This window comes from Eubalaena glacialis, chromosome 12 (assembly GCF_028564815.1).
Source record: "Eubalaena glacialis isolate mEubGla1 chromosome 12, mEubGla1.1.hap2.+ XY, whole genome shotgun sequence".
Lineage (NCBI taxonomy): Eukaryota > Metazoa > Chordata > Mammalia > Artiodactyla > Balaenidae > Eubalaena > Eubalaena glacialis.
Window position 1 is genome coordinate 36678880 of NC_083727.1, and position 14587 is coordinate 36693466.

General features: G+C 36.5%; 1 protein-coding gene across 3 annotated transcripts in view; it reads right to left on the minus strand.

The window, feature by feature from the left end:
• Positions 1-14587, minus strand: part of TRMT11 (tRNA methyltransferase 11 homolog) — a 68672-nt gene that overhangs the window by 5572 nt on the left and 48513 nt on the right. For 2 of the 3 annotated variants that reach the window (XM_061207258.1, XM_061207256.1), the window contains one exon: positions 1979-2254. The exons of the other annotated variant lie outside the window; for it this stretch is intronic. In XM_061207258.1, coding sequence (XP_061063241.1) covers positions 2123-2254 — 132 coding nt within the window. In that variant the 3' untranslated portion in view covers positions 1979-2122. Of the gene's footprint in view, positions 1-1978; positions 2255-14587 lie in introns of those variants that run through there. 3 annotated transcript variants of the gene reach the window in all.

The following is a 14587-nucleotide window of genomic DNA, read 5'->3' on the forward strand; positions in this document are numbered from 1 at the left end:
CTGTTGGCCACTTTGGCTAAATACCCCAAAGACCTCCTATTCCACTATTCCTTCCCAGCTATCACAGCAAAAAAAAAAAAAAAAAAAAAAAAAAAATCCACCAGAATGGATGGGAAGGAGGTTACTTATGATGAAACACCACTAAGACGGTTACATCCATAACCGTCTGTATTTTACGGATGTTTTAATATATGCCAGAAACAAAATTATAGTCTGTCATATTATAAACATTAAATAGGCCAGCCCACAGACCACCTAGGGTTCACTCACAGATTACACTGTAAATTCATACTACAGGACTACCTAAAATGTAGGCATTCTGCTAGGTGATATTCCTGCTGGTAAGTGCATGAGGAATACACATAAAACTAAAGCAATCCCGGAAATGATCTTCTCCAACTTATGCAGAAGTAGTAAGATCCTGATGCCAGAAAATAAAGTCTCTTTTTTTAAAATAAGAGGACGTGTTACCTGCACTAAACTCAAAATCAGTTGAAAGTGATCAGGTTTCTTTTTCACTTCTGAGTACCAACCTTAAAACAACTGCACAAATGCACACTCTGGGTCCAGTGACATTTCAGGAATGGGAGACTGAACTTATTGATATATATGAAAATAAACCTCACAACAATGAAGAATTAAAGATTAGAAGGCCTCCACTAATGGTAATAAGAAATAATTTGAAATATTTTTTTTTAATGTTGGATAATTTTTAAGAACAAAGTGACTAAAATTAATGTTGCAACTTTTCCAGATCTAATTTGGAACTAATTTGGACTAATTTTTGTGACAACCAAAAAATGGGGCAAGGCTAAAATCTCATTCCAAATTTAGTCAGCTACAAAGTTTCAAACTCACCCCCCATATAACCTCAAAAAATTTTAAATAAGTCAGTTTACAACAGAAATACTGAAAATAAATCATCCTTGAATACTTTTCAATTTTCCCCAGTGTACCACAAATCACATCCAGAAACCCAAACAAAACAATCACTGAAATGTTTGAGATCTGCTGCTGAAATTCAGAGCTGCAGGACAAGAAAAGGAGGGAGAACTAAGCGGATGGCCTGCTCTCTCTCTCGGCTTGGGCAGCACTGGTCTTCTGGAGGTCCTAAGCTATGCACGTTCAAATTGTGAGTCCATAAAAGCCAGCAGTAACACTAAAATAATAATAATAGCATAAATAAAAATAGGCTCTGGTTAAAGAGAGAGGATTCGTTTACTGCCGTCCTGCTGAGGTACTCTGATCACCGAGAGCAGGAAAGCTATTAGCATCCTGAATTAATGGGTAGAGTGGTTTTCAAACAAGATATTTTCATGATGGACACAATGTGGACTCAGCAAAGTTTCTCCTTCAAGACAATACAGCTTCTATTTCAAAGAGCTCTGATTAGACTTAATACCATTAGGGAACCATCAAGGATTTGTGTTGTTGTTACTGCTTTTAACTATCAGTTACTTTCTAAACCAAAAATTGTGGGTAGTTAACTTGACCGACAGTCAAGGTTTAGGAATGCAGAAGCAAATCCAAGGTACAGACGAGCTTCAGATGTGGACAGGCCTCAAGGAGTTTGGAATCTTTTTAGGTTGTCAGGTCCTAGCCTTTCTCATCATCACCATTATCATTGTGATTACTTACTTGTCTGGGATTTATAAATAAAAATTCATTTCCTTCATCACATCCCCTCCGTATACTACACGATTTTAGGAATCCTCAGTAAGCTTTATTAGTGACAATGTAAAACAATTACAATCAAAAACAAAATTAAACAAGCCTACCTAATGAATAAATTCTCAAACACTATTAATGCCTATAACATATCCAGCAGATATCTGTTTAAAAAGTCAACACCATTTGTAAATTAATTACCAAAAATATAACTGTTTTCAATTTCCATAATACTTGAAAGCATAAATATAAAGTTCAAAAGACCACATCCAACAAAATAGTCTATAAAACAAAGCTAACGTTAAAAGAATTGTTCAGTTGACTTTATAGCATTTATTTTGTTATATAAAATTATTTAAAACAGTACATTTTCTGTATCATACATGAAAGTTCACATCCAGATGTCTTTTCTATCAAATCCTTATTCTTTCTCCATTGTCAAAGATCCTAATTTTCACTCCTGGCTAGATTTTTCTTCCTTGGCAATTCTTTTTGTTACCCCACTGAAATATTTCTCACGGAAGGAATTATGACCTTGGTACGGCAGAAAGTGATCACTCAGCAGATGTGAATACTGGTCCCGGTTCTGATTGGTTGGAAAATACGGAAAATAAAGATGTTTGAGTTATTTCTTTCATTAGCCAGCAACCAAAGCAGTCATTTACTTTAAGCAAAATCTCACTCTCTGGTACACATTTGTTTTCCTTTATTACATGAACAAGAAATACACCACCACTTTATATCTGTATCATGCTTGGGTATCCAAAGTGTTTTCACTTACTTCACCTCATCTGATCCACACAACAGTCCTCTGCACAGAGAAGACAAAAACTTTTACTGGGAAAACAGAGACCCAGGGAATGCAAAGAGAATCATCCGGGCAACTCAAGTTGGGACAACCACCTGCATCTTCCGATTCCTAGTTCAGCACAAACTGAAACCGTCTTTGACTATAAGAATTATCAAGCAAGGAAGCTTCTACTCCAATGGTGTACAATAACAAATTATTACATTTGTATGATGTCATACAGATCAGTAAAACTGTCTGGGGGTACATGCACGTTCAGTTAATGAAATAAACTATTCCTGGCAACTTTAAGTAACCTCAGTAGATGAAGACACAGGATAAACAAGCGATTTTCACACTTTTAGACTTCAGAGACAGGTGAGGACTAGTGCTTAGACTGACATTTGGAAACTGGAAATATTAACCTGGGATAAAATGTCATGTTTCAGCTTAGAAAACTGAGGATAAGAAGACTGACAGACAACACTGAGACATCAGCTTCTCAGCCAATTTCACTAGCCACCTTAAGCTGTGAAAAAAAATCTAATTAGAAATAAAATCTCATTTCCCGTGCATTTCTGTAAATTCATATTCAAATGTACAGGGATTAATGTGATTTTGAGAATAGGCGGGAGACATAATTAGAAAATATGAACCCTAATTATTTATCCTGGTTTCAGTATCAAAATGATATCTACAAATACATCTGCAATATAACAATCCTCAAAATATTTTTGTATTTTTCCTCATTCCTGTTATGAGATGAATACTTTCATTCTCTCCCTCATATCTAATATTAATAAAAGCCCAGGTTTAGCCGAAATAAAATTATGTTGGCTGATTTGTTTATTCAGAAACTATTTTGCCCCAGAATGTTTTTTTTTTTAACTACACAAAAAAAGAAATTATTAAACATGCCCAGATTTCCTGATTCATTTAAAAAGAAAAAAAGTGGCTATTTAAATTTTATGGCACTAAGTATACTACAGTTCCAAATTCTTGCAAGCACGTGAAAGCATGCCAATGGTTACTAACTTCAGGCTATATAATCCCCAAAAGATAAAAAGTTAAAGAATACCAAATGAAAGGTAGTATTTATGGGGTATTTATTATGGGCCAAAAACCATCCTAAATGCTTTACATGCACTAGCTAATATAAACTCATCAGCTCTAAGAGATAAGTACACTATTATTACCATCTACAGATGAGGAGTTATTTAAGAGTACAGGCCCAAGATAATACAGCTGGTAAGTGACAGAGCTAGGATTTGAACACAGGTCTACCAGACCCAGGGACTACACCCTTTAACTATAACATAATGAGGTTATTTTCCCCAAAAGAGCTAACTCTTTCCTCAACTCAAGAAGCAGGAGTATCTCTGGGAAGAAACATGTGATGAACAAAGGCTTCCCAGAAAGGAAGAGACCTGGATCAGAAATGCTATTAACTTAGTTCTAGTAACTAAGAGGATTATTTCAATGACACAAGATTTTCATACTAGAAGGAGATATAAGGAGCCACAGGATGCCTGAGGGATACCATAACCCTAGCAGTATTGCCGACTGGACAGGAGGACTCAACACCACGTCTCCAGGCCGGACCTGGGAGAGCAGCAACACAGGGCGATGGTCCAGCATTTAGCCTTGCCTTGTGCATGCCAACTTTTATCAGAAGTCTGACTGAAGAGTCATAGGAAAGGAAGGGACTTGCCATCATCTGCTCTTCCAGGCGTTCTACATTCTGTCCTTATATCAAATAAGATCACTAGAAAACTTGCCTACTTTCTGAACTACATTAGCTTAATCCTGGCAGAAATACCTTTACTTGGTTATATGTAAAGCTATGTCCAGATGTGACATCTCTCCTGCTGCATTACTTCTCACAGCTCTTTGCATCATTCCCCACCCAGTCATCAAAATCAGAAACCTGGGTCAAATCGCTCTCCCTTTTCTTCTCACATTAAGTCAGCCCTAAAATCTTAGATTCTGCATCCTGTATTTCTCACATCCACTCCTCCTCTTCATCCATAACTCCAGTACTATAGTTTAAGCCTTCCTCATCTCTCCTTGTTTTTTTTCTAAACTGCTAGTTGCCTTGCCTCTGTGGCTCCCTCTCTATTCTCCATAATGGGATCAAATGCAACTTATTAAAATGCAAATCTAATATTCCAGCATTCTGGCTAAAATCCAAATGGGTTCAAACTTTCCCCAATTCTGAGGCTTTTCCCTTAACATTTGGGAGTGAGATTCAATTGCACATCCGTTTGCTGAATGTCTTCTCACTTTCCTCTTCTGTACAAGAGGGATCAGAACACTGTCAGGCAGTGAGATCCTTCCCAGCTTTGCCTTCTGTCCTCTCTTCTCCCTGTGACTCCTCTAAGCCATGCAAGAGCACCTCTACATCTCAAAATGCACTGCAGACTACTTCAGTGAATGTCCTGGGGCTGCAGTGGTATGACAGGACAGAAATGTGTGATCCCAGAGTGCTAGCTTAAAAGGTAGAGGCATGGTAAGACAGCTGAAGACCAGGATGGGCCGGAGACTGACTCGGGCTCAGTTACTTGTGTGCCTAACCCACCTAAACTGCCAATTATGCAGCTCACTGGGGGAAGCAGGAGAGAAAAGCCGAAGCACAATGGAAGGTAGGTATCCTCATAGACCAAAGTGGGAGCTTAACCAAATAGCTTGTCTTTGACTTAAAGGATATATATAGGACAAACTGAGGATGAAGAAGAGACTGTAAAGACCAGAGGCAGAGACTGAGAATGAACAGCAGAAACCTGGAAAACCCAAAAGTAATGATTAAAACCTATGCCAATTAATGTTTATCAAGAAAACATATACTACCTATGGCATTCTTTATCTAACTAGTTTAGACTTCAAGATTCGCTCAGAACATATAGTAGTAAAAGCAAAATAAGCCCCTAACAGACCATATATTCAGTGCTACAGAGACCCAGTGACAGAGAAATACATGCTATGGGAAAAGTGGGGAAAGACTATTAACCTTTGAAATGCAACCTCTGGGGGCTGGGGGAAATCCTATTTATCTCCCAGGGAGTAGAGAAGAATCAATGTGAGGTATGTGTTTGGGTCCTATACTGGAACGCCTCCTTCTATAAGATTGATTGCCCCCTAACTGTGAAATAAGACATTCATAACAAAAACTCCTGGAGAACCCAAAGGCTCCAAATCCCTTGTGCAGCCAGGGACCTGGCAAGAGCCGTTCTATTACTAGCAGCGTTAAGTCCTGCTTCGGGATAAGCCAGACACTCCAGAGACTTTGGCTACCATTTTCATCTAAGTGGAAAAGACATGGTTCATAAAATGTTCCACATAAAACATTCAGTACATTTATGGTCCACATATTATCACATACATATCATATATGTAAATATCATTACCTATGAACAATACACATTTAACATATACTCTGGTCCTTATGAAAAATACCATTTGCAGCATTCAGAACTTATGTTACCTTGATGCTGAATAAAATGGCAAACTCGCTATTTTTTTCTCTCTTTTCCCTCTCTCTTTCATCCTATCTTTAGTTTAGTTTACCAGGGCTCACACTTGAGATGATGATATTCAACTCTACATATTTTTCATCACCTTTTGATAACTCTTCTCTATTCACATTCCCTGCCCATCTCAACCAAGAATATCTGCAGATTTTTTTTTTTTTCAACTCAGTATCTCAAAGGCCAAGGGTTTACTTAAGAGGAGAAGAGTATCCTCAAGCAACACAACCCTTGATGTCCCTCACTAACTCAGTCTTGCCCCAATGTTTGATTTCTGGTTTCTCTAACACTTCCAAATCTGTCTATCACTATCAGTCATGATATCATCTATGTATCATAAAACCTGAGTTCTGCCAATCTTTAGTAAGCAAGAAATACTTCATGGAAAATAAAAATACACAAAGAATTAGGAAATGCCAAGAAAGAAAACTATGGCAATGAAAGATTACAGACCACCTTTCCCAAATTTCATAACTACTGGTTAAATTTTGGCACATGGCAGTACTTAAGGAAATATGAATAAAATATTAAGATTGTTGATTACACTATCTACTGTTTATCATTTTTATAACCAGAAATCAAGAATTTCTGTAGGAAAATCTGTGCTAGCTACAGATGGCTACATAATGGAAATACAGAGCTTTCGGACCTATCACTTAACTTTGTAAGACCATCAGCAATTGTAAATATGACAAGAAACATACAAGTTCTGATTCAAGAAAGCAACTGATACATATTTGCAACTATGTGTTTTACATAAGTGAATTATTTAATTTTCTGCATCTTTTCACAGATTATTATCTAAATTTTGCAGATATGGAAAGAGACTAAAAGAGTTTAAATAATCTGCCACAAGTCACACATCTAGTAAGCAGTATTTCCAGAACTGTAGACTAGATCAGACTTCAAAACTCATGCTTTTTCCATCACATTTTTTTTTTTTAAGTAGAAATTACATCAAAACAATGGTTAAAGAGTTAACTTCCCACATGGTAGATTAGTGGGTCGTTCAAAATGGAGTTTGACATTTAGAGGACGTTCTTCACGGAACAGCAACATATTTGGTAGCACATATTTCAGATCTAAACTTTTAGACAGAACCCCTTTAACCACTGTCCCACCCAGCCAATTTCCTGTCCTATCAGTACTGCTAATTCTAAACATAAACCACTCGAGGAATTTTAACACACTTGCCAAAAAAAATCAAAGGAAGCTTTACAATTGGTAGTGTACTTTTATGTGTACAGTGCCCTCTGCTGGCTGAAGCAGATAAATCCTTCTTTATAGTATTTCCTGCTATGGATAAAGATAGTTTAAAGCAGAGCTGACCATCATGCATCCGACAGTCAGGAGCACTCTATTTCCCTCACTGTCTCTAAGTCCTGATTGCTGTAAACATCTAGAGTTACAGAGCAGCAACATGATGGCCATTTTCCTTCAGAGGGCACTGGCATTTATTCACATCATTTCATTTTTAGAAGAATAGTGTGGAAATATAAAATACATATTTACCTTAGTGACTGTAAAGTGTATCACTGTCATTTATGTCCATTTGCAAATTATTCTTGAGAAAAATAAGGGAAAAGTACATAAACTAGGCCTTATTCAAGTTAATCTTTATTTTTACAAATAATTACATCAAAAGTAGAGCAGCAAAAAGAACACAGGAGACATTTAAAGGAAAGTACTTCAGACACTTGTAATTTAATAAATGTTAATCTAAAGGGGAACAAATTCTCAAGAAAAGACAGAAAACTGTATGTTTGGTAGTTACATCTGAAGCTGACACTTTGAATGGAACTACTGACACTCTGGATTACACTGGGAGAATACATATATGTAAGAGCGTCCTGAACATCATAAAACTGCTCAGACTTTAAAGAAACTAAAGTTGACAACTCCATTTAGGTAAAACTATCCTTCTAATTACTGCCTTCTCCCAGAAATCTGCCATTTTTTGTTATCATCTCCTCCTTAAACAGCAGGAAGGTGTTATGATTTTCCACAGTATGGCGATTCAGCTGCTTTTTTGGTTTGCTTCTCATGAGAAATGAGGCCTAGGTACGATGGGATTAAAATGTTTCTATACCACTGACTTTAGAAGAGTGATATCAGGGTAATGATAAAATTCAGTGTATTCTGAAACAGAAAACTTTTAGCTAGCCATAACTGTCTATTTCTACTCTTCTTTCAAATGGATGATTTAAATGCTGTTGAATTTGATTGTTTTTATTCTAGAGGGGCCCAAAACAATCACTGAACAATTACTATTCATTCCATAAATATTTACTGAGTGGTGAGCAAAACAGTCAAGCTCCGTGAATTCAGTTATATACTAGCGGGAACAGACATTAAATAATGTATACCCAAACATGTATTTACAAACTATGATTAAACACTGGGAAGAAAAGGGTACTATAAGAATATAAGGAGACACCTAGTTAGATGGGGGAGAAGAGAATGGATAAGAAAGGCTTCCCTAAGGAAGTGACATTTATCTGAGACCTAAAGGATGAATCAAATTTACTTGTAGAAAGAGACGAGAAGAAAGCATTCTAGGGAACACAATGAGGGAGGAAACACAATGTGAAAAGACTCAGACTAGAAAGAGGTAAGTACATTCTGGGAACTGAAAGCAGGCTAGTGTGGCTAAGGTTTGCAAAACTAAAGGGAAGGTGGCACAAAATGAAATTGGAGAGATAGGCTAGAAGTCTAAGATCAGGCCGGCCTTGAAGGTTATGCGAAGGATTCTGAATTTTAGTCTAAATTTCACAGAAAGTTATTGATGACTTTTAAGCAGGGGAGTTTCATTATCTATTTACATTCTGAAAGATATTCTGGCTACCGTACAGGAAACGTAATGGTAGGAGAAATTTCAGAGGCAGGGAAACCAGCTGGAAGACTACTGCAGTAGTCCAGGAAAGCGGCACTGCACCATGTCTTTTGGGAAGTAGGGAGGAAGGATAAAAATACATGCACCTACTCAGCTACCCCAAGCCAGATTTCTAAAAGTTATCCTTAACTCCTGTCTCTCTTACCCCAATTACTCAATTAGTCATTAGGTCCTGCCACATCTACCCCCCCGGAAGCTCTCAATTCCACTGTCTCGCCCACAATCTCCAGTTTCTACCTTTCTTAGTTGACAGCCTCATCATCTTCACATGACCATGCCAGAAGCCTCCAGGCTGGCATCACAGGCATCTTTCCATAATAAAAACCTGCCTGCGTGTTAAAGCCCGGGTGACCTTCCTAAAACAAGAACTTCTGCCACTCTCCTAACTCACATTCCTCAGGTCTTGCCATCACCGATAGGATAAACTTGAAACTCTTTGGTATGTAAAGACCTTCAGCACTAGGCAGGCCTTTGGTTTTCCACTTCTCAAGCCACTCCTCCCCACACAGTATTTCAGTCATGCTTAAATGTCTAGGGTTCCCTGAATGCACCATAACCCCTCTCATGTCTCTGTACCTTTGCTGAAAATGCTGGCCTCTTGACTCAGCACCATCTCCTCAGGTAGGCGCTCTCTGGTGTTCACAGAGCAACGTGCACTGATCACTACAGAACCAAACACGTTATGCTGGAATGGGTTGGGTCATCGTTTCTCCCACATGCAAGTTCTCTAAGGATAAGGACTCTGTTTTATCAGTCTGTTCTGTCTCAACACATGATACAAATGGTCCCATAAACACATGGTGAGTGATGAAAGCCATGGCTTTCCCCTCAGGGAACATGCAATCAAATCAGAAAAAGAAAACATACAAAAATATGAAAACTACATGAATGTAAAAATCAGTAAAAGACAGTTTTCCTCCTCATTTCTCATACTACCTTTTCCATTCACTCTCAACAAAAACCTACATCCTTCTGTACAGAGAAAAAAAAGGAGTCATCAGGTATGAATTTTCTCAACTTCCTTGCCCCAAGCCCCCCTCTACTACAAACTGGATCCCCTTGCTTAACTCTACAGTCTGTCTCATCACTCCCAACCCACATTCTAACTGAAGCCAAAATTCTCTCTCACGTATCCCTTTACTGCCAAAAGAGTTACTTTCAAAGAATCCCCCAACAATATACCTAAGAATAATCATCAATTTATAAAAATTACTGTTTAAAAACAAGAGCTTTCCCCTAGAAAAGGTGTCACTTTGGGGATGAAGTTGAAAACCAACTGGAAGAAAACCAAATGGCTTCTATTTTAATTATAGGTCAGGTTTAAGTTGTCCTTTCACTTACTGACAGCTCCTGATAATGAGATAATGATTTCTTCTACCTCACTAGTATTAACCTTAAGTCATTTATATTCTCAAAGTGGCAGCAGTTTATACAAAACAGCAGTTTCACTGCAAACACTTGAATACAAATGGCTTACGAAACTTATTCTATGATAAGTGGAAACCAATGATGCTGTCATTGTAAGTAAAAGCCATCAAACTGGTGATGCTCACCTAATTCTGTCGAGGATTCATGAAACAGATTAAAGGTATAATACACATTCTTTAATAAGGTGAGAGGAAGAAGGCAAAGAGATGGAAGAGGAAAACAGTGAGTAGATTTTCCTTCTTATAATCAGCAGAGAGTGAAAATGAAATGTAAATGACAGTACTGAACATAAAGGACCTCAGTTCAGCTTCAGGGTAATTATCCATGTCCGGCTTTTGTTTAAAAATCCTGCTCCCCTTATCAAAGCTTCCCAGTGTTCTACATCTGGTACTGGACAGTAGCTATAGAAACCACTTGTGCTAAAGTTATACAACTATAAACAGCACTAGGCCATTTCCAAACCAAGGACAAGCAGGTCAAAAGTCTGGCATCCAATACTATTAAGGAAAAAAAACCTCTAGCACTATTCTTAATGGGAGCAAGGTAAGGGTTGGAAATCTTCATCCCTAAACTAGGTATTTACATATAACCTGTACTTGTAAAAAGTTTAATTACTCTGTAAGATATTAAGTTACCTAAAATTTGTTAAAATATTTTAATATATATAAAAATCTTTATATCTAGAGTTCTGAAAATGAGTGACATCTAATGATTGAACTTTGACATCTGGCACTCAACACATAATTTCTTTCTAACTAAAAAAAACCATCATGGATATTTGTGCTATCATGATGATACAGAACTATGAATACTTTCTACATACTCGCCACTAAAACCTATAACTCCATAAAATTCAAAACTTAACCTCAAACATTAAAATACAGGCCAACACAGGGGATAAAAATGTAATGACAACTTATTAGTTACTATATCTAAAAGTCAATTAAAGTTAAGAAGAACCTTACTTACCCTAAGCAGCAGAGGATGAGTAACAGACCAAAACACGCATAGACATGAACATACATACTCTTGCTTTAATTTGGAGACAATTCATCTCCTAGGTGACTTCTTAAAATCATCAACAATCCATTAAAAGAAAAATTAATTAAAATACACATGCATTTATATATGTAAACATCAAAACCAAACAAAATTATTTTGCTTAGGGATGAATTCGAGAGTGATAATATTACAAAGGAAAGTAAGGAAGTGATTACCATAAAAGTCAGATTAGTGGTTGTACCTGCAGGAGGAGGTGTTTATGATCAAAAATAGCCACAAAAGGGGGTGCTCCAATACTCTCTAATTCTGACCTTGGTGGTGGTTACAGAGATGTTTACCTTACAATTATTCATTAAACTGTACCCTTAGGTTTTGGGCAAAAAAATACACATTAAAATCTCAGGGTTGGGTTCTTGGTGGGTCATGGAGTGAGAAGAAGACACTAGTTTGTGTTTGAATTTGAAAAACACTAGAACGATAGTTCTAAATTAAATAACCATATGACAAATAAATAAAAATACAAAAAATAGAAAATGTGTCATTTGAGAATTATAAAAAAAGCTCCAGAGGATTATGCTGACTATGAACATAAACTTCCCATTTCCCTAAACTATTCATGCCTTGGACTCCTAGATCATACTTTATATTTTGCAACTGACCTCTGCCTAAGATTCTGTAACAGCAGTTAAAGACTGTTTTACTGCCATGGTTTGAAAATATGAGCATTAGAGCTGGAACATTAAGATGGATGCTCTCTCTGCCTTCAGAGAACTGTTTTTTCCTGCAAATAAAAGAGTCATATCCAAATAGCATCATAAGTAGAAGGATCCAGGTATCTTAAATGATTCCTTCTTGGAGCTAGTAGGGGAGAGACTTTTGCTTTTTCTTGGTTTACCAGAAATAGTAATTTAAAACTATTATGATAGCATTAATTTAACAAAAAATCCAGTTTGGCAAAGTCATTTAGTTGCAGAAGTATAAAAGAAAAAGTCAAGTGATGACTCTGTAAAATTTAAATTCAAGGAAAAGTACCATTAACAGCAAAAGTAATTCATTCAGAACTAAGTAGATGGCATGATCCTTAAAACTGAATTAATACAATATGATATGCAGCATCAGGCTTCTTTCTGTTTTTATAAGCCTTTTTTAAATATCTCAAGTTGAAATATAATTTATAAATAATGCAAATAGCTTCCTTCTGATTTCTAAAGCAAAATAATTTAAAAGAGTCTCTCTTTCTCCATCTCTCTCCCTTGCCCTCTCTCTCTCTCACACACACACAGAGACACACACACAGACACACATTTTGATGGTAATGAATACTGTATTGTACTACGACCTAGACTCAGTTCATATCCAACTATCATGTTCTGACTTAGTGTCACCCTGTCTTATTTTTCTCACTGATAAATGAAGTAGCATCTATTTCCCACCAGGCATGTTATAAGATTGAAATACTTCATACCTAATCTCTAATCTTTCATAGCTCTAATCAAAAGGAAAATACCCAACCATCCTGGCAAGAGACAGGCAAAAAACAAAGTATTTCAGAAAGAAAGGTCAACAGGAAGAGACCACCTTTAATTCAAATGGCTGCCAAAGGAAAAAAAATTGACACATCGATCCTGGGAAAGGATAACGCATGATGGAAACAGGCACAAGCATTATGTCAGCAAAACACCAAAGTTTATGATTAGCAACACTACTATCATTCTAATATGGAAACTACTTATACAAAGACTAATTTCTTCCACTTCAAGCCATTCATAAGTCATTTTCTCAAACAAGTGACCTCAGTTTCTCTTCTCTCCCTTCCTCATTTAAAACACTGTTGTTGTTGTTATAATGTTAATGGTTCTTTTCTCCCTCCACAGCTTTAAAATCTTTCAGTCCTTTAGTCAAGTCTTTCAGTTTTGGCCACCTTCCATTCTGATTAATGAAGCATTCATAGGCTTCATGTTACTGGACTCTTTCCTTTGGTCCAAAATAAAAAATTACATTAACTTTCATCACCTGCTACTATGACCTCCCAATATTCTCTACTTTAAATCATGTGAAATATACTGGCTAGCTATAAAAAAAATAACAACTGATTTACACAATATTATAACTTTAGTCTAAATTAATGTCCATATGGTATCTAAAATTAAATTTATCTATACTTCAGTACTTCTCAAACCACCAGCAGTGTAAGGCAGGATGTCAAGTAAATAAGCCACAAAACAAATAGGGCACATGATGGCCCATTTGGTGCAATGACAATTTAAGATAATTTTCTTATATTTAACCAAGTACTATAGATATAAAAGTTGCATGAATGTTTAAAAAAAAATTTTCAAGGAAGTCTTGAAAATGGCTGCTTTGGGTACTCATTTGTCTATCCAAGTACATTGGTATAAAACACTGAGAGAGTATTATTTTGGGTACTTCACTGAAGACAAACTACTACACTTGATTTCTGAACTCTTCTGGACAACTCTAGAGATCAGCATTTTTCTCCTATGAATTTTATATGAGAAAAATGTTTTATAGGAGTAACCACTGTGACCACAACTATATATAGCAGCATTGACTACATGTTGTATCAACGGGAAAAATAAGTTCTAGTAAAAACAAATCACATTCTGCCATGGCCCCATGAGTGATGAGAAAAAACTGGCTTTAAAAGAAACTTGTGACATGCTACTCAAGAACATTTGCCTTTTAATCTTGGCATATTCTAAAGGTAGAATTGTGTTTTGGTAAAGAGGCAACGTGATCTAGAAAAAAGGATAGAGAATTTCAGGGACAAAGAGGAGTTTTGGTCTCAAATTGGCCACTTCCTATTTAAGTGGACTGGTCTAGGCCTTGGCCACTTCCTCATCTCTAACAGAGGCAAAATAATAAGGTCAAATGGATGTGAAACCGCTGTAAAAAATAAAGCATTAAAACAGTGTTATTTGTCATTCACTTAGCTTTCAGACTATATCAACAGGGAATAATGACAGAAAACTAGCTTTTCTTAATCAGGCATCTTCGTAATTTTAACATGGTTAGCAAGAATTTTCTCCTTTACTACTAACGTTCAGTAAGTCTGAAAACTATAGCCAATAACGTAAAGATACAAAGCTTTATGAAATATCTATATTCTTTAGATAGTTTTTACATTTATAACTTATGTTTACATTTTAAAAGGGAGGGGGAGGGAGAACACTTTATAACAACACATCCAGTGGGTCAAAAGTTATACTGAAGTTAAACCTAACAAGTAACAAATCAAAACTGAAGAGACACAGTATACAAAAG